Source organism: Caloenas nicobarica, chromosome 18 (genome assembly GCF_036013445.1).
Source record: "Caloenas nicobarica isolate bCalNic1 chromosome 18, bCalNic1.hap1, whole genome shotgun sequence".
NCBI lineage: Eukaryota > Metazoa > Chordata > Aves > Columbiformes > Columbidae > Caloenas > Caloenas nicobarica.
The window spans coordinates 920,381-945,630 of record NC_088262.1 but is presented as its reverse complement, the minus strand read 5'-3'; the positions used below and the strand labels follow the sequence as shown (position 1 = coordinate 945,630).

At 48.7% G+C, this 25,250-nt stretch overlaps 1 protein-coding gene across 3 annotated transcripts in view; it reads right to left on the bottom strand.

The window, feature by feature from the left end:
- RPTOR (regulatory associated protein of MTOR complex 1) overlaps positions 1–25,250 on the bottom strand; it is a 103,999-nt gene that overhangs the window by 52,210 nt on the left and 26,539 nt on the right. For all 3 annotated transcript variants that reach the window (XM_065647693.1, XM_065647694.1, XM_065647695.1), the window contains exons 5-11: positions 22,582–22,728; positions 21,318–21,493; positions 16,355–16,414; positions 10,733–10,833; positions 9,702–9,846; positions 2,956–3,031; positions 2,754–2,855 (exon numbers count right to left, since the gene is read on the bottom strand). In XM_065647693.1, coding sequence (XP_065503765.1) covers positions 2,754–2,855; positions 2,956–3,031; positions 9,702–9,846; positions 10,733–10,833; positions 16,355–16,414; positions 21,318–21,493; positions 22,582–22,728 — 807 coding nt within the window. The remainder of the gene's footprint in view (positions 1–2,753; positions 2,856–2,955; positions 3,032–9,701; positions 9,847–10,732; positions 10,834–16,354; positions 16,415–21,317; positions 21,494–22,581; positions 22,729–25,250) is intronic.

The following is a 25,250-nucleotide window of genomic DNA, read 5'->3' as shown; positions in this document are numbered from 1 at the left end:
TACTGGCTTATACCTACCCTGGTGTGAAATATTAACAGACAGACTTTCAGTTCTTAATCTCCTTAACAGATGTAAGATATTGGAATGCAACGTTTAATCCTCACTTTAAATTGAGTAACATCCCTCAGCATGGGTCTGAGGGAAGGAGACTCGTTGATTTAGCTCTGCAATTCCATGCCCTTCTCAGTGTTTTTCTACACTGCATATTCAAATTAAATTATTTTTCATGTTTAATATTGAAGAATAACTAAATTACTTGGCTCGTGTCTCATACGATGGACAACTGATCCTAGACACTAACGCTGTGCAGAGAAAGTCCAGCAGACAAAGACAGGAGCATGTGTGAACTCCTCTAATCGCTTCACCCCCGAACATCGGAGCTCAGATCTCAGGAGACGTCACAAGAGAAAGGATTTTGGTCATCCTGCCCCAGTTGGCACCAGCCTGTTCCATAAACCGACTCCAGAACTTGGCACGATTAACAATGTGCTTTAGAGATGCCCGGCACAGGAACACCAGGGGCAGCTGTTGGGGATTAAAGCAGAAAGAGAAAGCGGAGAGGGGAGCTGGAAGCGCAGCCGGGGCACAGCCCGCGCAGGCTGCACACACACGGCACAGCGCCGCTACCAGCCGGCCTGCGAGGAGCACGGCCACAGCCGCACGTCCTGTCAGAGCTGGGAGAAAATGGATGTCACAGAAACGATTTCCAGCTAAAGATATAAATCCACATCTCAACACGGCTAGCATCCCACAAGGACCTTTAACCAAATTGTATTTTATTTTAAAAGCTCTGTTTCACTATTTTTAAAACCAAAAAAAAGCCGTCAGTCTCCTTCAGCTTTTATATTCCCACTTTCGAACTGCTTTGCACAATAACCTGAAGCCAAAACTGACACAAACTCTAGAGACTTGGATGAGGGTGCGGGGAGTCTACGCACAATTTACGAACTTTGAGTGAAATGCTGGAGCTGCTGCCCCGCGCACGCAGCACCGCGGCACTGCGCTCCCCACGGCTGCCCCCCGGCTCCCCGCCCGCAGGCCGGGGAGCGAATCACTGCCACAGGCAAGTTAGAGATGAACCAGGACACAAGAGGAGAATATAGGAGTTACAGCCCACGCTTCAGCAGGAACCTCCTGAGAACTGGAGCGAGGGCACGGCAGCAGGACGTGCTGCTCGTGGCCACAGGCTGGACACGCCAGCGCAGGAGGCGCCTGCGCCGGGGTCGAGCGGCTGCCGCTGGGGCTGGTCCAGGCTGTGTGCGGAACTGCTCTGGGCGCCGGGAGCCACCTCTGCCTGACCCGCCCCGCGCACAGCAACAATTCCACATGGAGGTGACTTCTCAGCATCAATCAAAGGCCATGAACAAGACCATTGCTCTGGCCTTGACAAAGCCAAGCTTTGCACAGCTGGCATCGTGGCCCTGCCGCTCAAACACCTCCTTTCACCAGGGACACGTCCCAAATGGGAAAACAGAACCAACCTTTGCCAGGTACAGCAGCCTCGTCCAAGCTCCCAAGGAGTCAAAGCAAAAAGACACTCAAAGGCACCTGAAATGCGCTGCCTTCCCCCCTTAATGAGCTGGTCTCTGATTCAAAGTACCTCAAACCTGCTCACAAGTAATCTTATTCTGCCATACAATTAATATGCTTCAGGTATAAGAAAAATTACATCGTCCTAGCTCATTTTTGCTCCAGGAGGGAAAGCAAGTTCCCTTGCCAGGTGACCTCTCAATTCCACTGCAAGGTGACGCTGCTGCAGAGCCTTCTGCTGCCAAAGAATGCACCGGGAAGCAGGGACGTGGTGCTGGAGCAGGAGCCTGACAGAGACGAGCCGGCATCTGTTCATCCAACTGATCTCTCAAGGCCTGGGAGGCTCAGGGAAATTAAGATTTGGTCTTACAAAGATTGATGGTGCTGTCAGTCCCAAACCAAGCGGGTGGCTAACAGGGAAGGTGAGTCTGCTCACATTCAGTGAAAGAAATCACATGTCCTTGTATAAGTGACTGGAACCATGTTCCTTTAAACAGAAAGACTAAATTTTGCTGCCTGGTAGAGAAGAGACCACGGCTACCTCGACGAGGGTTTCTGATTCTGTGAATGCCGACTCCTGGAGAGGAGAGGGCAAGAGCAGATGGCAACCGAAATACGCACTTGCCATAACCCAGTACTTGAAACGAAGCGTTATGTTTTTCCTAGATTTACTTCTCCTTTACACATATGAACTTTGCCTAGTCTAAGCAGATGTCTGCCGGAACTCTACATTCCTTCCAGGTGTGGTCTTCAGAGACTTGTTTCTATGTTCTTGCAGCGAAATTTCAGCATTGCATTTAAGGGAACACTTCCCAGGCTGTACCAGACAGAAAAAGAAGCCATTCCCAAATTATTTCCACTGCAGTAATGCCCAATCTCTGAAAGCAGAGAGAAGATAAAGTCTCTGCCTGACAGAGCTGGCAGATAAGAGAAGATGCTAAAGGAGAAAACACCAAAGATCTGCTACTCTGTGAAAACATTGCTACTTCAGAGCAAGAGAGGAGACAGCAGAGCCTGATCCTGGTGAAGCTGCAAAAGGACGAGAGCGGGAAGTTTTGCTCAGAGGACAGTGAAGCTATGGGGGAAGAGAAGCACTTTGTCTTCGTCTGCACAGGTCTAGGAAACATACGATCAGCTGTAACTAATCGCGAAGGTAACTGGTGTCGCCAGGGCCAGCTGGCGGGTGGCAGCGCGGGGGCAGCGCGGCAGCCCGGCGCCCTCACCTGCAGCACGATGGGCAGCTGCTCCGGCGGGTTGCGGTTCTCCACGCCCATGGTCAGCCAGACCTGGAACGCCGTCAGCTGCTCCGCGAAGAACGGGCTGTGCTGGGGGAGCGACCACAGGACACAGGCGGTTAACAACAACCACCACCAAGAGAATAACTGGTTTGGGCACCTCCACACTTGCAGTTTCTATCCAACTTACCCTAAAGGCAGTTCCTTCCTCTATAATTGTGGGTAACTGGGAAAGGCAAATATCCACTGCAAGGTCCCATGCTTGCCTAGAGAAAAAGGGGAAAGAAGTCATGACAAGTTACCCATAAGTAACATCAAGGTAAATTTAAATTCTGATCACACAAATAACTGGACAAAGCAGTGTTGTCTAGCTAGCTCAGAAATGCTTAATATTCTCTGTTTTTAAAGGGCAAGTATAACGTATGCAAACTCCTCAGAAGAGCAGTGAGAAGGTCTAGTCCAGCATCGCGTCGGGCGGCCCAGCGCACGGCGAGCGAGGTAAAAACAGCCCCGCAGAGACGGACAGCACCCGCTCTGCCCTGTAACGCAGAACGGTGGCAGGTGAACTGAAGTCTTATAATATATACCAGTCCTCGTGCAACACAGATGACATTGTTTTTAAACCGGAAAAGTCAGTCAGTCCTGGACCAGCCCCAACCCACAGCCCTGTGCGCCCCAGCCCTGCGGCCCACCCACCCCGCACCCCCCGCTGATCCTCCTTTTCCGCACCTCCGACACAGATATCATCACTGCACACGTCGCCGGGAAAAGTAACTCGGTCTCTGCTAACCCACCCCGGAGCTGGGTTTTGTTCACAAAGATCGGCTCCACCTGACTCCCCCTGAGGATGCAGGGATGCATCTAAACCAGGAGAAAATGCTTAAACATTTCCACTTTTACACTTACCTACTGTACTATTTGATGGCTAAAGTATTGCTACCTACAATATTTTAGTGTTACAGTCATAACGGCACATAAACTACAGGCGGTAGCCAAGGAACCTGTTGTGGCTGACTCAGACGCTGACGGTCGGTTCCAAACTGCTTACAAATTAAACGAGGACCCAACCGAAATACGGGCATTTGGTCTCTGAAGTTCCTAAAACACCCCTAAAAGAGTGAAGTAGGTACATTCCACCCCAGGAATCATTATCGCTGCTCTATCCATAGACATCCCATTTCAGCAGATGAATTTCTGCACTTTTCTTACACCAGACTCTAACTGAGTCTCCAGACACACCTGCTCTTCCATGCCTTGTGGCCACCACGTGTTCACATCGATATGTTAAGCAATGTTTCTTCTCCCAGGAACATTCGCAGACGTAAGGCCATAGGTGATAATCAATACAGTGTATTTTAGTTACCTGCTCTAATAAGTTCTTAAATCACCTTGTTTTGAGTCAAACAAACCTTCCGTTAGAACAACTGCTGAGCACAATCCATCGCATTAGCACAACTGGCAGCTGTTCTCAACCAAAACCAGTCTCTTCAATTAGACGGACAAATAAACTCCAGGGCTCTTGCATTTCTCTCTGATCCAAGCGATGCAGCTTGTCTGAGCTGCCCCGCACCTTGTCCCTCGGCTTCCCAGCCCTCACCTGCCCCTTGACAATACGCTGCCAATATAATTAAGAGGTAATCAAGAGATAATCGAAGCACAGGCAACAAATGCTTCCCATGTGCTCACTAAAGACCCGTGTTGGAGACAAAATGTTTACACAGAGCTGATGAGAGCAATTTATTCTTGGTTGAGGCCAAGTCAGTACAGATACAAAGATAATTTTACTTCAAGCAAAGAATGAGTATTCCTGACTTTTGGGTTTCTTGCAGGAATGGGCAATACCACCTAAAGAATTTCTCTCAAGCATTAGAAAACGTCACTATGAGTGCCTTTGAGGTAAGTTTTACTAGATGAGAGAAGAATGGTTCCGAGATCAGAGATGAGAGGCAGGCGGCGCCAGGCGGGCCGCCCACGGCAGGGCTCTGCGGGCCGCCCACGGCAGGGCTCTGCGCGGGCCGCCCACGGCAGGGCTCTGCGGGCCGCCCACGGCAGGGCTCTGCGGGCCGCCCACGGCAGGGCTCTGCGGGCCGCCCACGGCAGGGCTCTGCGGGCCACCCACGGCAGGGCTCTGCGCGGGCCACGGTCCTGCGGGGACACACCGAGGCGCTGAGCTCCTCACAGCCACTTCAGGTCATAAGCACAAATACTCTATAAAAGTGTCCAAAGCAGCCCCGCAAGGTCAAATCTCAAAGGTTTCAAGTGTTATCAGAAAGAACAAACACAAATTTAAAAAGAGATTCTGACGTATTAAAACAAAATCTCTTTTTATGCTTCTAAAAACGGGCCATTAAACATCAACATAACCACACAGCCAATGTCACTCAATTTCTTAAAAGAGTAACCACCACCATAAAATCTCAGCGCTGCTGCTCATCACAACCCAGAGAGCTGCCGGTTCCCACCGGCTGCGTGCGAGAGGCGGATCAATCCGAACGAAGCGATCCCCCAGCAGCGGCTCTGCTCCGCGGCCACAGGCCTCCCCGGCCAGGCGGCACGGGGAACGGCAGCCGTGCCCCACCGCAAGTGGCACCGTTTCCAACCACGTGCTACTTATGAGACTCATCCCTGAGCTGCCACACACCTACCTCGCTGTGCTGGCAATAGATGACTGCATTAAATGGGCATTACAGTAATTAAAAGATTGAAAACAAGCCACAGAGGAATGGTAAAGGACCAACACCGCGGAGTGTGCGAAGGGAAGCCAGAGGGGAAAATACTTGTTACGGTCATAGTGGAAATACCGGCTGGTGGTGGTGGGGAGGAGGAGCAGTGATTGACTGGTTTAATATGCCAAAGGGAACTGGAAAGGTGGGCAATTTGTCGATATGCTTGCTGAACTAATATTACGCTTTAGCACACAAACAAGAGATAGATGAGGGAGCAGCAGGGGAACAAGGACGGGTGGCATCGCACCCCAGGCGCGACGGATGGGAGCCAGCCCCGGGGACCGCTGCCGCTGCGGGGATCGCTGTTTGCAGGGCACTCTGAAGATTTGTTCCGCTACGTCAGGTACAAGAACAGCCGGTAACACCTCAGCCTTGTTCTCTCCTCCTTACTTACCGCACTCTTCCCACAGCCCTGGACGCTCAACTGTGATACGACACGGGCAATAACCCCCTGGAATATCACAGTGTTTCCACTTCACTACCTTAAACTACAAAAGAATGAGTTAATGAGGATTTTATACTACGCTGCCCTAATCACTCTGTTACAGCACATGGATAGAGCACTTGCACCAGAAGAGCAGACGCCTCCTCTTTGCACACCCCACTTGACATCATCAGACACTTAACGAGCGGTTTTTGGACATTCCCGTTATGTGTCCCCCAAAAGGGCAATAAAACCAAGCAATCGCACACAGCGCCCGATCTGACCATCACACAGCGCCCGATCTGACCATCACACAGCGCCCGATCTGACCATCACACAGCACCTCTGGCGAGGTGCCCGTGTCTATGTGGTCCAAACCCCCCGCGCACGAGGCCGTAACTCCAGAGAACCTGGGAGGAGGCACCACGGGAGGTGAAGCCGAGTGACCCGACAGCCCCGAACCAGGAGTTCCAGAGCCTTTCCACGCAGTCAGCCCCACACCACGGCTACACTCACCCTCATGCTTACTTGGCACCTGGCAACTTTGGTTTTTTTAGCACCACCTCTCAAGAAGGCCGAAGCCCTTGGCAGTGCCCCAGGCCGGGGGGCACCTCGGCACGGAAAGGGCTCAGGCTCACAACCGCGTTGGGACGGGTGCTCCTTCGGTTCAGCTACTGAGAAAACACGCTTGGTCTCATGCACCCGTACATATGTTTCAGAATCAAAGTAAATTAAACCCTCTCCTTAGCTGGAAGATTGACTCAGTTAAAAACCAGACAGGGAAGCGTGTGTGTTCATCCCAGCCGGCAGCGCGATGCAGCGAACAGCAGCCAGCGCGGCAGGGACCGCGCGGCGCCGCCGCAGCCCCATCCCCGCACCGCGGTCAGCACCGCGCCCGGGGCAGCACCCTGCACCGCAGAGGAGACAAAATCAAGCACGAGAAGGCTCTGCTCCTCCAGAATTCTACAATAAAATTAAACGGGGAAAGAGCTGCCTTGAATTCCATCATTAACTGTCTTCTCCTCAACAGAAATCCTCATACATTTGTCTTCGTACTTTAATTTCAACTTTTTGTAGCCTTTCAGCACAAAGTCCCTATTCACATGCCCTCCAGACTCCATCACCTGTAATTGCGTTGCTATATTATGGGTTTCTTTTCAGCTGGAATTTCCAGCTTGTTTTATTTGCAGTATGTTATGACTTTCTTTCAAGTAGAATTTCATGGTCGGTGTATACACTATTGCAATATTTCTATTATGGACAAATCATAGCTCTTCCAAAGCATAATTAAGGTATTTCATTTTTAATGTACGACCTATGTTAGGAAATATTTCCAAACACATTATTAGGTCTTTTCAAAGGCTGTGAATATAAGTTGCTGCCAACAGCAGTAATATAAAAACCCTAATCCATCCCAGCAGAGCTCACAATGCTGACAGGACATCAGGGCTCCGGCTCTTGCTGCACAACAGACGAACGACTCTCCGAGCTGAACAGCACAGCCAGTCCATCAATACAGACTAACATTCACACCTGCAGCACAGCTGTGCCTGCAGCAGCCACGTACCCACGGTGGGAGGCGCCACACAAACACACCCAGCCCGGCCCAGCAGGTTCACGCCCGAGCAGGTAAACCAGGAAAAGCCAATAAAGGTAAGAAAGACACGAAGGAAGGAATGAAGTGGCACGTGAGAGCCTACAGCCAGGGCAGCGCACAGCGTCAGCGCCCCGCTTCCTCAGGATGGAGGTCAAATTCTGGGTCAAATCTTCCCTCAAAAAATAAATTTTCCCTTTTCCTCAGTTGTTCAGGTAAAAAGAACAGCTAACAGAGCAGGCAGCGGTGGATCCCACATGAACTGCCTAGAACAAAATTCAACACTGTCTGACATGCTGGGTATGAAAAATCTGTGCAAAGTGCCATCAAAACAGAGATCAGCAGAAACTTGCTGTATCCCCCACCGCGTCACAACGCAGATGTAGGTTCAACGTGATCATCAAATCACGCTGTTTGAAGTTTCCGTCCTTTTCCACACTCCTTTGGCCAACTCCTGCCCCTCAGTCACATCACCCAGTTTGGCTAAACACTAAAACGGGTTGGGAGGTTTCAGATCAGGGATCCAATAGAAAATTCTTGAATGAAAGGTGATAGATAAACGCAGGTGATTATTTTTAGAAAATATTTAAGCGAGTCCTAAATTAGTTTCTAAATCTGTCCTCACTAAAAGTTCATACTAATGAATTGAGCCACCTCTGACGAAAGTGGAATTTTCCCCTTTGCCAGATTTGCCTCAAACCGCACATTTTTTGGAGGACACTGAATAAAGTGTGTCAAGGGATTCTCTGCTCACTTGCCGTCTACTTTGCCAGTGTTTGGGATTCACAAGGAGAAAAGCTCTGTGTGGGACTTTTCTGAAGGAATTTCACCTGGTAAAGCCTAAAAAGCAGCAATGGTGCCATTATCCTGTCCTATGGTCTGAGAGACTTTGCAAAGGTATTTACAGCAGCATTTTTCACCAGGAGAACTACAGCACAAGCAAAGAAGAGAAGGTGTTTCTAGAATCCACTGTGCTGCCCAGCAGGATTTTGAGATACAGAACGGGAGCCAGGGCTCCCCACTTTGGTTCCGTGGTTCAGCACAGGGATGGCAACGGCAGCTCCCAGCCACAAGCCCAGGGGAAACCAGAAATATAGGCTATTAATGCACTGGCAATAAGAATGAATTATAACCCCATAAGGAACCGGAAATATAGATTTTTAATATGCTGGCAATAAGCAAGCTATAAATAACTCAAGAAATTTACTGGTTTAATTTCAAAATTTCTGCAAAAACGTGTTCCACTGCAGCCGCAAACAGCCAGTTCCACGGCTCAGGCTCTGCCACCTCTTGCCGCAACATCAGCTGAAAGGCACCTCGGGGGCTTTTCAACTCTTCGCGTACGAATGTCCCTGTCCCTGTCCCTCACGTGACATAACGACAAAACAACTCACCAAATGACCTAAACGATTCTCCTCAAAAGTTGCTGATCCAAAGCACTGAGAGCATCGTTTGCCGCGTACAAACGCACAGCGCACCCGGCGAGGCTGCCCGATCGCTAAGAACTCCACTCATCAAAAGGATTTTGAAAACACAAATTAAGCCCACGCAGCTGTCGGTTTATGAGCCTTTTAGCGAGTTACCCAGCTCTCATTTTCTCCTCCAGGACCTACGTTAGCTTGACTGTACCAGTTCATACTTTGCCAAATTTTGTACTGATCTATTCTTAATCACACTGTATGAAAAAAATGAAAGCAAGTATTTTTGTTATTACTTTTATGATTATTTTTATTATTATTATCCACGGGACATTGGTTTGATAGTCTAAAACCATGTCTAAGAGCTTTTCGATAACTGAGCCACCCCCATTTCCATTAATCACCTTAAAAGCAACAGTAAAAGCAGATGAACTCTGCAGCAAAAAATTTCTTCTACTTCAACAACCCAAGTTGAGGATTTTTCCCCCGGGCCCTCAGCTCTCCCACCCTCACAGCCACAGGCGACCGGCTTTACTTGGTGACAACAAAGGCAGCACATGCCCAACTTCTTTTCTATTTGGAGTGAAAGATTACACAGCTGAACCGAAGCCTCTGTATTTCAGATTGACGTTATAATTCTGGATGCACAGGGAAGAAATACACTTGGGGCTGGGTATTACGCTGCCACATGCCGTGTCACTTCTATCCCCTGCCTCGGTCAGGGAACGCTGGCTGGACGCGAGCAGGAACAACGCGAGCGCGAGGCCGACTCACCACATGGCGTGCATGTAGGTGGGGGGCAGGCGCGGGCTGCTGACCGGGGTGCAGTTGTACGACCTCATGATCCTCTCGGCCAGGAGGAAGTTGCGGAACAAACTGGCCACCAGCAGGTCCTGCCTGAACAGCTTCTGGAAAAGGTCTGCAAGAGATCACACGGGTTACTAGAGGCGCAACGTGGTGACTTGAGTACTTCAGGTAACAGGCAAAAACCATTTAAAACACTCAAATATGTTAATGTTTTATTTCGGTAACAAGGAATCTACAACAGTTTTGCAGTGACATGACATGACAACTATTAAATGGATATCTGCCCTCCGAGTTCCTTTAAAATATCACATTTACTCCCCATTAACAGAACTAAATACTTTCTACCTCTGGTTGGGTTTTGCCTTTTCTGGACAAAATGCTTTTGTTGGTGTTTCAATTAAACTCAGACTCCCTAAGCTTTTGGAAGTTACCGAGGTGAAAAGGACCTGTGTGTACTATTTAATCAAGAATCACACACCTGTGAGCTGGTAGTTTGTTGTGCTTGTGAGAAGCCAAAATGAATCCTAAAAGGCAGCAAACGTGCTGTCATCTACAGAGGCAAAGAGGAATTTGTGTTGTACTGAGCATCAGAGAGAGCACAGCTGGAAAACTGTTTCCAGATCTGGCCACCCAGGCTCCAGACCTAATTCAGAGCAGGGGTACAGAAATGGGATGGAGTTACTCATGGGAAACACAGACTGTCCTACCAGCAAAGGTTGCTCTTTACAAATACAGTAAGAAATGAAATTATTCAAGCTAAAGCACCAGAAAAAAACCTTTCTGGCTTCTAATGTTCAGGTTGTTGAAATGCGTCTGGTAAAAAGAGTGAATTTCAAAAATTCAACTAGTCTTAAGATCCAGTCTGGTCTGCTCTGCTAATATCAGGCTCTAATTTTCTCCTTATTTCAGGGTCTCGTTTATCTTCCTCTTCGTCCCTCTCCTTCGAACAAGCCATGCGCACTTGTGATGGAAACCCCGCTCCCCTGTGCAGGTCTCACCTCTGGGCAGGACGTTCCAGGCGATGGTGTCTGTGATTGCTGTGAAGATCCAGTTCAGCTCACCCAGGGGAGTTCTCCTGTCATTCAGTCTCCCAGGAATCCTACAAGTGGGGAAAAGAAACAAGTACATTTCCTATTAAAAACTGTGGTTTTTGAAATACACGCACATCCCTCTATGGCTCACTCAAGGCTCACAAAAGACCAAGTTTCCAGAACCTTATTTGTTAACCAAGAATTAATGTTGCTAGACGAACTTTCCTTATGCAAGATTCATTATGCTCAAATTTGCTTGTAAGATGAATTGCCAGATAAAGGACAATAAACAAGGAATTGTTTACGGATAACTGAGCTACAGGAAAACATCTGGGAAGATATCAGAGATGATGTTGGTTTCTGAGATGCAATGGAAATGTCTTTTCCTTCAAAAGTGCCACCCTGCTTCATTTCATCCCCTGTTCACTTCTTGCTGAAATATTTAATAATAAATACAATTTATTTTTATTGCATGGATCTTTACCATGAGAAAGTCACACGGGGCACGTCTTGTACGAGTGGCCAAATGGTAAAAGTGTCGAGACAAACACCACGACACTCTGTGGCAACTTATCCTTCTGATATCTCACAGTACTATTTCCAGGCAGGTTCAGATGAAGCATATTTTCTTGTACAAATACAGTTTCTAAACCAGCGAGGAATTAACATCTTATAAAAATTCCTGTCTGTCCTGTCGTGCACGTGTGAGCGGTGTTTGCCAGGGGACCCCGGGGCAGGCGCAGGGAACACAAGGCCACCCCACTGCTCTTGAGAGACCCCACAGCAACATTTGCATTGCAGAACCCCCTGTGCGGCAACGCAGCGGCGCTTCAGAACTCAGAGCGGCGTTAATCAGAACCCAACGTGCTCCGCGCTGCGATCCCCTCGCGGGCCCGACGCTGAGCTGGAATCACTTACGCCACCTTCAAGCCAGTTTGCAGTGGGAATAGAAAAAGGGTGTTTCACAGCAGGGTTCAAATCTTTACACCAGATGGGGAGCTCTGCACACAGTTCATGCCAAATTCTCTTTTATTAAACGCAGATTGGGTCGATCCGTATCTTACTGATGGCGTTAGGCAGGAACGACAGGCTGAAATCCAAAGCTGCTGCTGGCAGCCCAGCCCTAGAAACTCCTCGTGACTTGAACATCTGCTTTCTTGGGGAACGAGGTGTGCTCCTTGTTTGTGTATTTAACCCAAAACATCTAGAGCTTCTTTTCTTTTCTGCTTGGGCACACATCTGCAGAGCCAGAACGCCACAGGCTCCAGGACGGTTTTCCAGGAGGGATATCGCTGCCGTCCGGGCATCACGTTCTGCTGTGACGACCAGCGGGAGCCTCGGGCAGCCAGGACAACCCAGAGCTCCTTCGGAAAAGCTGTGTTTGAGGGAGGGGAACGAGAGGCAAACAGGGCGGGCTGGCTGAGCCGGCTGTAATCTCACATCTCCGGGCTCTCCATTGCTTCTCCCATCAACCTGCTGACAGGCGCCTTTCCCGAGACCCGAACCGGGGCAGCCTCTTGTGAGAAGTGAGGACTGCGAAATGTCAGGGTCGCTGAGGAGCTCGTGCGAGGTGTAACCATCAATGGCCTTGTCAGAAATGTAGCAAAAGCCCACGAATCACTTTAATCACAGGGGAAGCATTTACTTCAGAGGATGCCAGGTTTTCCCTTCAGATGGGCTCCATCATTACCCCCGCTTTTGGAATACAATATATATAACATTGGGATACACAATATCACACTTAGACTCCAGAAGATGCTTTGGCACTGGTGTTTACCTGCAAACATCTGCAATAACTCTAGTCTGGGGAAATAAAACAAGTGTACTTGACTTTTCAGCCTTTCAGGGAAAAAAGGGAGCGAGTCTAGCACAGAACGTGGGGTAACGGGAATGCAGGAGATTGCTCTGGAAATCTGCACTGGCGAGAGCTGCTCAGCCAGGTCAGCACTGTTGATGTGACAGACAACATGTCCCCATCATAAAACAACAGGAGTGATCCAGGCGTGTCGTGACTGGGCGCCAGGAACCTTGGAAAACTACTTGAGAAAGACAAAACTTTTGAGTTTCTTAAATTATTTGTTGGAGAGAGCTGCAAAGCTTCATACACTCGTGTTCAATCCTGTCGTCTCTCTGTGTAAAGATGCAAAAGAAGCGTTGCCATGAAAACCATCCTTTTGAGCATGATCTCCACTCCTATTGACAACGGGCTTTGCCCACGCCAGAGCCTGATATCCTGTAACAATGCGATAACTTAAATACTCCGTTTCAACATACACAGCTGTTTCCCAGCCAGTCCGAGCCTTTCTGCCTCCTGGCCTGTGCCGGCCCGGCAGAGCAACCTTTGCCTAACGGCACCGGGGTGATGGATACCTGCTACTGGGACCGCCTGGGAAAACAAGAGTATTACAGTACGAACCAGCTGCGCCCCAATTTACCATCCTAACGGCAGCTGATTAGCCAAGTTCTGAGGGCATGCACCAAAGGTATTTGTTACGTTACCCGATAATTTCAACATTTTCTCCAATTACATTCCTTTCGCCGTGTGATATCTTGGGATTTTATTTTTCCTACTTTAAATTGGCTCCTGCTGAACCATTACTCATCAATAATCGATAGACATTAAAACATTAATAATTTCCAGTCAGTGACATTTGACAATACTTAAAGTGGAAACAAAATTAATTTTAGTCTCCAATTTGCTACTTCTGGTGATTCTGGGGAACGTTTGGCTGGTGAGCGGCAGCCGGCGCTGGGCTGCGCTGCGGCACGGCTCGCGCTCAGCAGGACGGTTCGACTCGCTGCTCCCGCCGCTGTCGCCCGCGGTGACGCTCAGCAAAGGTCCCTTGTCACACAGCCGGGACAGCTGGACCGCTGAACGCCGGCACCAGTCACCGGGCTGTTTGACGAGACCGGCTCCGAGGTGGCCGCACCAGAAGCACAAACAGCTCTCAGGTCACCGGGATTTTGTTCAGAGGATCCCCTCCCTCTGCAAAATGGACCCAGGGAAGAAAAACCCCAGAAAAGCCACAAAGAGCACCATTTTGTGCTCCTCAGAATGCGATTTCAGGAGCGGGAGCCTAATGCAGCAATACAGAGTATCTTCGTACATCCCTGATTCTTGGCACCCAGCTTTGTATTCCCACCCTACACCAAGTTAAACCATCCCTCAGGATTTTTCCAGCATTTTTAAGCAGCAGCACAAAGCCGCAGCTCGCTCTGCTCGGCAGCCACAGGACACGCTGTGGCAGGACAGGCGACGGGATGGGGATGCGATGGTTTGGCACCCAGCGGAGAACCCCAACCAAGGCGGAACGCCCGCCGCTGGTGCTGCCACCAAAGGGCCCTGGGAAGGGGCAGCCGGAGGCTCCGGAATTCCCACCACTCCACCAACTGGATTTTCCTTCCTTTTCTCTTTATATTTTCCTGTCTGGCCCCAGCAAAGATCTTTATTTCTACACTAAGGATTACTTTGGCTTCATTTCAGAAGATTTGTAATATAAATGCACATCAGGATACACTACACGTTAGTTCATCAGGATGCTGGTTCAGCCTAGATAATTAGAAATCTGAGCCCTTCAAAGAAGGTGCAGCCTAATTTAGTCTCAAAGTCTGCGGCTTAATTGCAATATAAACTCTTCCTCCAGTTTTAAAGACAACCAAATTATAAATTACAGTATACTCACAGGCAATCCAGGGAGTATTCTAGGCTTGTCTCGAGACCGTAATAAAAAATGTGTTTTCTATATTTGATATATGTAGCAGATTAAGATGATGAGGTTTAAATATTTGATATCCACAGGAACCTGCTTCCGGCACACTCTCCATGAACAGCCTTAAAGAGCGCACGTGTGCTGAGGTATTCACCAGCAAGAACCAAGAGTGCTGAAGAATTTTTTTTTTCCAGTAAACCGTTATTTAAACAGTATTTAACCCTCAGCAACACATCCGGGTGTCCAGTGAAGCCGATTCTTGAGCCACCTGGCTCAGACCTTCACTGACCCTCACCATATGTTCTTTGATTAGATACACTCTTGGAGCAATATGTTAATGGCAATTAACATAATACAGTCGTTGCTCCAGAACACGTTTCTCTAGTGATATCACACCGACCATGAGCCCATGGGCTCAGGAGGAATTTCTGCTCCCTTTGCTGTCGCACAGCCAGAGGGGCTCCAAACAATGTCAAACGGCCCAACCAGCTCTGAGTGCGGAACATCCAACCTGCTCCCACCAAACGCTCAACCAGTCCTGCCGAGCCCGCCCGTCCCACAGCACGGCCGGGGAAGAGCTGGGAGCGCTGAGAACCATTCCTAACCCCATCTGAATGCAAAACATGCCGGTTAACACGGCATGATTTACTAAAGCAAAAACTGAACAAGAAATTGCAGCTGATGCAATCTTACCCTCATTGCGCCTGCTAGAACAGATCGGTTGGCAGCACAAGCAATGAATGATGGCTGCACTTCGCTACGCCACGCAGGAGCTTACTAAAAACCAAGCAAGTATGATAATACATTTCTATTAAGAATTCACGCTTATTACCCGGACTCCCGTTCTCCTAACGCCTTTTAAGCTGCTCTTCGATTCCACAGTTTTCATCTTGGACAAAAGATGATAACTGAACTCTGGACTCATGTGTCAGAAGAGTTCTAAGTAATCCCAACAGCAGTATTTCTAGAGTCAAAATTTGTCAGAAATTGAATGAATGGTGTTTAACTAAGCACTCACAGCCAGTTTGCGTGTGTGTAGCAACGTTGCAAGAATAAGGCACTCAAACCCATCCGCAGGGAGCACAGAACTCCCGCATCCCAAGCACCTACTGCCCTGTCTGAGGACGTGCTGCCTTTTTTACCAGCAACAACAAAAAATCTCAAAACCCAGCAAAGACTACAGTGGACAATTATCATTATTTCCAAGTCTACCTTGTTTGTAGTAACCGAAGTACAAATTGAAGCATACCTGTCTTGGTTCAGCAGTTTGCCTCAGCTGCCTGAGAACCAGTAATTATGCTCAAATATTGCTTGGATAAAGGATCATAACACGTTTCAAGGGTGTTCAGGCTGAAACATAACAACACTATCAGACAAAGACAGCAGGACAGCACAGCGATGAAGTGACAAACAGTGTTTCTGATTCAGTGTTTTTCCGTTCATTGGTTGGCTGTGGTGACGTGGTGATGCGTGCGTCTCCTCTACCAATGCTCCCATGGCCAAAGCCCATGCGGAAACCAGCCACACACGCGGCTTCGTGGGGCTGGACCCGCAGGAACACGACCTGTGTCTGCAGCTGCCGGTTCTCTGGGAGCGGTGAGAGCCCTGGAGCTCCGAACCCCCGATCAGCAGAGCCCCGAGCAGCCGGGACCCCCATCGGCAGAGCCCCGAGCAGCCGGGACCCCCATCGGCACCGCTCCCAGCAACCCCACGCTTCATTTCCCAAACACACGGTGCGGCCAGAAATGACAAATACTGTAGGTGCACATTCTGCGAGAAGCTTTCCAAAGAAATCTCCTCGCAGACGAACATGAGAAATGCCAGAAATAATGACGAAATTAAGACCAACAGGAAAAAGAAATCATAAAATTTGGCTTACTTCTCTATTAAATCCAGTGTGACTCCTGGTACCAGTCTGACACTCTTCTGCATACAGAACCTGTGGAGAAGAGAATAAAAATAAAACATACTAATTGAATATTTAATGACAAGATTCTGTGGAAAGAATATAGAAGGTTTCTTTATTACAGTGTGTCTGCTTTTAAAATGGTGTTTGGGTATAAAACTTTGCCACAGCATAATAAGAATGAAACCAGGCCCTCAATATTCATCACGCTCATGATTATGCGGCGATTTCCATCGTCAGGTGTCAAAACTGGGGTATTGTAGCTGTCGGCGTGACGAGTTTCCCAGCGCGGAGCGGGGGAAAAGGGCTCGCAGCCGTCAGGCACGGCCCCGAGGGAGCCGCGGAGGTTTGTGCTGCTGGAACAGCGATGAGCTGGGTTCCCTGAAGAGCTCCAGCACTGCTGGCAGGAGAGGGGAGAGGGAGGGAACCAGAGGATGCGTCAAGTTCAAACACCTCCATCACTTAATTAAAAAAAGTGCTGACTCCATTTCCTCAGCATTATAAATACCAGCACTTGGGGAACCGGCCCTGGACAGTGCGGAGTCCTGTTGGCAGCACAACTCGCTGTGCCTCGCAAATCCCCAGAGCCGACAGAGCTCAGAAACTCGCTCTCCACTGTTTAATGAAGAATTTACCTACCAGTGTAACACAAGTTGCTGTTTTGTGCCAGAGCAGGGAGGGTGGTACCGGGGGCCTCAGTGGTACCAGGAGGTCGGTGGTACCGGGGGGTTGGCGGTACCGGGGGCCTCAGTGGTACCAGGGGCCTCAGTGGTACCAGGAGGTCAGTGGTACCGGGGGTCGGTGGTACCGGAGGCCTCAGTGGTACCGGGGGGTCGGTGGTACCGGAGGCCTCAGTGGTACCAGGGGGTCGGTGGTACCGGGGGCCTCAGTGGTACCGGGGGCCTCAGTGGTACCAGGAGGTCGGTGGTACCGGGGGGTCGGCGGTACCGGGACACCCACCTCCCGTGCCCAGCAGCACCCGGAGCCCGTCCTGTCACCAGAGCCACCTTTACCCGCTCTGCCTCAGGTAAAGGACAGAACAGTTGAACAAGACGTGCAGAGCCCACATCTGAAATGGCGAGGACCCTCCGGTTCTCCTGTGGCATCCCCCGCCGGCAGGACATCTGTTCCTGCCACTGACAGGGATGCGCTTGGGAAAGCTAAATGGCCTCCAGGCTGCTTTTCTGATGTGTGCACCATCCATCATAAAGAAAACCTCACGGAGCCATCTACAAACACTGCAGTGGGAGCCCTAAACAACCTGCTAAAACATAAAAGCCTCACAGGCTTTCCAGAACCGCGCAGGGAAACACCCTCCTGAACCGCGAACCGCAGGCAGGACCCAGCCCGGCAGAACCAGGTCACTGCAATCAGGCTGCAGCCTCCAGACAGACCGGGGATGCCAAACACTTTGTAACCCCTCTCTCACCGCCTCCACGCTACGACGGATCTGAAAGGACCACAACGGAGCTAGCACAACCTTGTGCTGTTACGCATTTGCTTTCTACAAATAAAAACAGTCCCAAGTACCACCACGTCATGCGGTGCTCTGGATTTACTTCAGAAGCCTCTCATCCAAGCCATGATTTAACCTCACTCACTCAGCAATACTTCACAGGCTCACAGATTAACAGGACAGTGCTCCATGCTGTTGCAAGACACGATGTAAAATACGGATGAGCATCTTAACCCTGGAGAGGCTGAGAATGGAGGCGCAGGCTCTGGCCCGGCAGCAGAGGCCGTTTGCCACGGGGCAAACAAACCCCCAGGCTCCTTTTGCCGGGATTTCTCCTGAGCGCAAAGCTTTGGACGGCAGCTTGCTGGGTCAGAAGCAGAAAGCTTGTCCCATGCACACAGACGCGCAGACACACGGCAGCAGTGCCGGCGTGCCGAACGTGTCCTACCGCAGCACGACGGACGCGCCTTTGGGGCCAGCACAAACAGCTGTCTCCCATGGAAACGCGTTATGAGCCGCCATTTAGCACCTCCTGAGGGAGCTGCTAGGACTGCACCGTGGCAACAGACAAATAACCTCAGATTTCAGCTATTTCATTTGAGCTCGTGGCTCCTCAAAGAGGACAAATAAAAGCAGACTGAAACCCACGTTGTGCCCTGAGCATGGACTCGTGGGATGTTCACCGGGTCGGGGCAAAGCGGCAGCGCTTACGGCTCCTGTGTACACGGGCCTGTTACAGTACTGCTTTTAAAGCGCCCACCACTGCCCTGAGTGTTTCGAAAGAGGTTAGTTCATTAAAACCCAATCACCCAGTAGCAGACTATCTGCATTTCCTCTCTAGCAACCACTGGCTGCCAAGAAAATGTACCCGTAAACAAAATGTTCCTCATCCTGTGTCTGCAACCCACTTCATCACTCCGAGGCTCCAAATGTGATGTATCAAGAGATGGCTGGTGTCATCACCACAAACATCAGGCGAAACATGTTAGAGCTGCATGTAAACACACCAATCAATGCCAGAGAATAACAAAAGACACCAGAAATACACATAATGCTCAGCTGGGGTCTGCTCAGATATCACAGGAATGTGCTGAAACTCCATTTAGTTTCTCTAAATAAATTTGGGACAGAAGACTGGCTCCGTTAACCCCCCAAAACCTCAAGCAGAAATGCAAAATAAAACACATCAGGAAGAAGCACCTACACTTCAAATGTTTGCTTTAATTGACCTATAGCTGTCACAGATCAAGCTCTTTTCTCCCTGCACTTTCGAGTTTGCTGTATTTGGGTTCTGATCTACAAACGGCATCTCCAAAACTCCCAAGTTTGAGGAGCTCCCAAGCTTTTTCTTTTTGGTTTGGGGTTTTCCAGCACTTCTCAGGAGCTCTGTTACTCTTTCGAGTGGGACTCCAGGGTTCAAACCCAGAGGGTTCTCAAGACAATGCAGATAAGGCCAGTGTTCTCCTGCTGGGTGAGACTGCGAAAACGTAACCACAGCTTGTTTATGTCTTTAGGGACTGATGATAACACAAGCACGCGATGCGCTACTGATCACACCTTCCAGTAGCTGCTTTTTGCTTTAGACAGCACAAGAGCCACAGATCTGTGTAAAACTGCACCGAACGTGTACTCATTTCTGCCTGTTTCTGCAATAGCTGCAGCCACCTCCCGATCCGCGCGTATCAGTCAAGATTAACCGTCCCTACGGCTTATCTCTAAGCTGGCCTCATATACAGCTATATATAGTCACACACATATTTGGAAGGGTCACTGCACGGCACGATGACCGGCCTGGAGTCAGGCAGATCGGGGCCGGGCTGCACCGGGAGCTGCACACCCGCGTCCCCAAGGGCACCACTGACCTGCCGTTCTCTGCCCAGCAGCCACTGCTCTTGCCCTGAAATCACACTGAAGTGGATGCAGCTGCAATTCCATTTGATAAGCAATTTCGTCCATCAGTTGTTTACTTAAAATACAGAGCACAAAATGGGATGTATAGAAATGTATTCATCAAACTTTTATTTGCCCATAAATTCCATATATGAAGCCTCATTAACCAGTCAGTCCAGAATTGCAAAAATGTAGTATTTCAAAACCAATCCTGCAAGGTTCTGGATCAGCTTTAGTAAAAGGGCTAGGCTGAAGTAAAAGAGAAGTAACGACCAAGGTTGATATATTGATTTTTGGTTAAGTGCCTGCTCTAGACACCACCGCGCAGTCTGCACCGAGCAGCTGGGCTGCGGGACGAGGCTCCGGCTTGGAACAGCAGCGAATAATGCTCTGCAAACCAGCGCTTATTATTTACAGGACTTGCATGGATAAAAATATAACCGCAATAATGGCAATCAATAGAGAATATAAAAGGAGCATAATCTCCAGCAGAGAATAGAGGAGAAATATTTTGTGTGCAGTAAGCAACACACATCATCGTTGGATTAGACAGAGTAGGAAACGCTTTACTGTCCAGGGGTTTGCGTGGCGTTTACAGCACCAACGCCAAGAACAGCCGAGGTTCAGTTTCAAATCCTCCCCTGAGCTGCGTTTTTATCAACGCGTTTGCCGTCAAACACGAATGAGACAAGTCTGAGAATATCTGGTGTTTCGGCAGGTGGAGCTGCGTGAGCACCTGCCCTGATCACCCCTCAGCGCGTTCCCATGGAGATGGAGTGACAGGAAATTCCTCAACAGCAGAATATCAAAAAAAACCCTTTCTCAGTATATAGAAAATGTGCATTTAACGCTGTTGTGTAAGCAGTTTATACGTTTGGAGGGGACTTCCAAACCAAACCAGACCCTCTCAGGGAGCCCAGCACTGTCAGGGCTGGTGTGACACAAACGGAGCAGCGCGGTCCTGAGAACCCTCCCAGCACCGCTGCAGCTGCAGTTCACCACAAACATCCACCGAACCGGTGAAGACAAACCCTCGGTGGTGGCAGAGTCCCCCACCACATCTGTCTGACCCTCCCTGCTCTGGGTACAAGTCCTGCTCTTGGAAAGCTCCCGCTGGCTGCACAGCCTTTTGGAACCGTCTGCCCAATTAACTTGGTACGTCAGTCCATAACATCTTCCTTTGGTTTATCGCTCAGCTTCTTTCACTACAGCATTATTTAACGCTGCTGCATTATTTACAGCAACTGCAATATTTGGAATATGATTTGTACAAAGGACAATTTACAAAAGTTATATTGCACTATGTACTGTTTCTGCTCTCTGAAGCAGCAGATACTTAATTCCCAGAACAGTAAATCCCTTAATCTGAGCAAACCTAGATATTGAGCTGGAATCTAAAACGTAATAAGTAGAAGATAACAATATTTTCACCTTTCTAGTTCTGATTAATAAAACTCCATCCCAAATGCATGGTTCAAACCCTGTAATTCAATATCGCGGAAAAATGTTAGGCTAGATGAAGTATTTGGATTAGTGAATCTATCATTGCAGCAGACAAGCTCCACAACTCACACCGGGGAAGACACTCACCACCTCAGCGCGATCTTGATGGGTGTCGTGAGGCAGGAGGTGAAGAGGTCGGCGGGCAGGTCGGGGATCATGGGCAGCAGCTCGCTGGCCTCGCAGGCCGCCAGCTGGATGCAGTTCTTCATGGAGGGCGGCAGCGGCATCTGCGCCAGGGGGTGGTTCGGGTTGATGGCGGCCACCTGCAGAGAGCGGGGCAGTTACTCGGCTGGGGATTCCGTCACCTTCACCTCTACAGCACTTTGAAGATAAACGACAGAGAGCTTCAGAGTTCAATGGATCTCTGAACTTGGAGAAATGCCAGACTCTGGTAGCACCAGCCATAGTTTTACCTCATGTATAACTAACAACATTTCAGTTTCAATCAATGCTTTAGTAAAAAGGTTTGAGGTCCCTACACATATTCCTCTGGATGCAAAAAACAAGGTAATTTCTGCTCTAAACAGTGAGTGTTATACTGAAAACCAACTCTAAAGTAAGGTCTTTGCAACGCAAGAGCTAGAGCTGTTCTAACAAGACACCATTTGCCAAGACTCAATTAGTTTATATTTCATTGGGTATTATCGCCTATTTAAAATCCGAGAGACATGTTAGTGCAGATGCTGTGCTGCTCTGTTACCAATTCTAGTAATCTATGTCTTGCAGTTTCATGTCCTTCCCAAGCCACAGACTTTGGGAAACTTCTCATCTTCACAAAGTGTGGCATTATCACTGGTTAAGAGAGGAATCAGGAAATAATCTCCATATCCCAAGCTATCAGACTGATTTATTTCAGTAGAATGGAACTTGCACCTGCCAAAAGAGTCATGACAAAAGCATCTCCAAAAATGGAATTTAGAATGAAAGGAACTAGAGCCAGGGATACTGTTAATATTTGCTTGAAGGTTCTATTTGTGACAGTCCATTGCACGATTAATTAATATTCCTTCCTTGAAGCTGCTGGTTTGTTTGGGCTTTGGGAGGGGGGGATTGTTGTTGTTATTGTTTTATACATAACCAGATACCAGACTTTTGCGTCTAAAATAAATATGTCTAGTTCACCTCAGCAGAAAAGACCATTAGGGCCCAAATTGATTCTATTAACATTAGCATTTAATTAGCTCTTATATTAAAAATTATTCCAAGTTTAATAGGATAGCAAACTGAACCAGAAAGACTGGGGTGGCAAAATTATCTGCAAATTAATTTGCCTTCCAACATAGTTCTAAGCCCATTTTTCAGCCGTATACAGGGAAGCGAGCCCCAGCGCAGCCCTGCGCACAGCTCGCACCTCCAGCTCCTGCTCCCTCTGCAGCGCAAACTGCTTGAACGACTTGACGATCAGGCCGGCGTTGGAGCAATCGTAGACGAAGATGGATGGGCTGCCCATCCAGGTCTGCAGGTCGTAGATGGACAGAGGAATATACTGAGTATAGTTCTAGAAGGAAAAAAAAAGCACTCGAGTTACAAAGAGGCAGAGAAGCAACAGAACTTTCATTGGTGAGATAATAAAATAGACACAAAAAATTCCCATCCTGGAATCACAAAATAAAACCTCGATTGAACATTGGGCATATTAATCCATCCAAATATCAACATCTACTAACAACCAGGACTACGAACCCAACTCCAACATAAATGACAAGTAGATTCTATTGTAGCACTGTTTGAAATTCTAAACTCTAAAGTAAAATTCTAAAACTCTGAGTGCTCTGGTATGTCCTAACAACCCCAACCAGCATTTAACGGTCCAATTTTATCTCAAATTTCTGCAACACTGATAAAGGATGTAAACCAGCTGTCTTTAACATCAAACATCTTAAACTGAAAACTCCATCAATAAATCAAGATTGATAATTAAGACTGTGTAGCCCATCAGCAGCTACCTCATCTTACTTTAATGAGATGCTTCATAATTTTATTATAGTCTTTAACTTCTGTGCAACTTCCAGAATTATCCAATAAAAATTAAAACCAACCAAGCCCGCCTTCAACAAAGTAAAGTACCAACAGCTTGGTTTCTGTACATTTGAAGTATTTTGTTCCTCGTCTTGCACCTTAACCCCCCTAAATAACTGGAGGCAAGAGATTCCTAAAATACAAGGAGGATCAAAAATGAGACATTTAAAATTACCTGTGAAGGGTGACACCCCGAACTCAGGGGCAGAGCTGGAAATATGAACTAAAGCTGATTTCTGTCCTGGGCACCCGCGGAGGCCCCAGCAAACACCAGGGGCCGAGTGCCAGCCCTGCCCGGCAGCTCCAGCACCGCCCAGCGCGCCCCAGAGCCGGGACGTCCCTGTCCCCAGAGATGTTCCTGTCCCGAGAGCCGGGACGTCCCTGTCCCAAGAGATGTTCCTGTCCCGAGAGCCGGGACGTCCCTGTCCCCAGAGATGTTCCTGTCCCGAGAGCCGGGACGTCCCTGTCCCAAGAGATGTTCCTGTCCTGAGAGCCGGGACGTCCCTGTCCCCAGAGATGTTCCTGTCCCGAGAGCCGGGACGTCCCTGTCCCAAGAGATGTTCCTGTCCCGAGAGCCGGGACGTCCCTGTCCCCAGAGATGTTCCTGTCCCGAGAGCCGGGACGTCCCTGTCCCAAGAGATGTTCCTGTCCTGAGAGCCGGGACGTCCCTGTCCCCAGAGATGTTCCTGTCCCGAGAGCCGGGACGTCCCTGTCCCAAGAGATGTTCCTGTCCTGAGAGCCGGGACATCCCTGTCCCCAGAGATGTTCCTGTCCCGAGAGCCGGGACGTCCCTGTCCCAAGAGATGTTCCTGTCCTGAGAGCCGGGACGTCCCTGTCCCCAGAGATGTTCCTGTCCCGAGAGCCGGGACATCCCTGTCCCCAGAGATGTTCCTGTCTCGAGGGCCAGGACGTTCCTGCCCTGAGAGCTGGGATGCTCCTGCCCAGAATGATGGATGGGATCGTCACTCTCTTGGAAACTCAAGAGACTTAAAACAGCTGTAATAAAACCACTAAACTTTTATAAAAATCCAGTTTTCAAGGACACTTCCCAGCGTCTATAAAGACAGAAGTGATCATAAACCACATGTTTGATAAGGTACGAAATAGTAAGTCATTTCAAAATCCAGTTTTGCCCATATATAGAAGTTTTGTTTTTTTCATTAAAATTAATAGGAAAAACTGTTTATAAAAGTCAAAATATTAGCGAGTGAGGAGCTTTGCAAATTGTTGCCGGACAGAATGGCACAAGAACAGCTCACCCTTGGCCCAGACCTCTGCTCAGCACACCACTCACATTAAGCACATTCCCACCATAGTGAGTTACATATAAAAAAACCTGCTCTGACACACATAATCAATGGCATTTCATGGGCATGCATTGTTTTAGCTTTATAATGCATATTGCTACAGTTAAGATCGGATTATAGCTCTGATTAATACTGTGATATTTCAAACCCAAAGAATTTTATGTTCCGACTTTACTGTGGGGTGACATATAACTTACAAAGTTTGCTAATGATATGTAAATGAGATAGTTTGAAGAAAAAAAGGAGTGTTAAATAACGGTTTTCTAGCCTGCTTGCTCAGGGTGATGTTTTGAAGCTGCTCACCCCGCTGTGCCGCGGCCGGACACCGCGTGCTCAGCGCTCACCACGGCTTTCGGCAGGGAGGGCTCTGCCCCACCGGCACAGCTCCCAGCGCCCCTCTGCCAGCGGGGACAGGGAGGGCGCAACAAACAGCTACACCAGAGACTGACTGCAAACTGACCTCATAGCCAAACGCTTAATGAACAACTCAAAAATATTAAAAAAGAAACAAACAAAAAATCCCCAAAACCTTATTCAGATATTGCAGATAAGTTGCCCAGAACTTCAGAATAAACATCTTTGCAGTCAGGGGATTTGATTTTTACCTTTCTGAAACCGCGTTGGGATTTTAGGAGCAAGCAGAACTAGAAAAAGAACATCGCTCCTTATTTATTAATACAACAGCATGCACAAT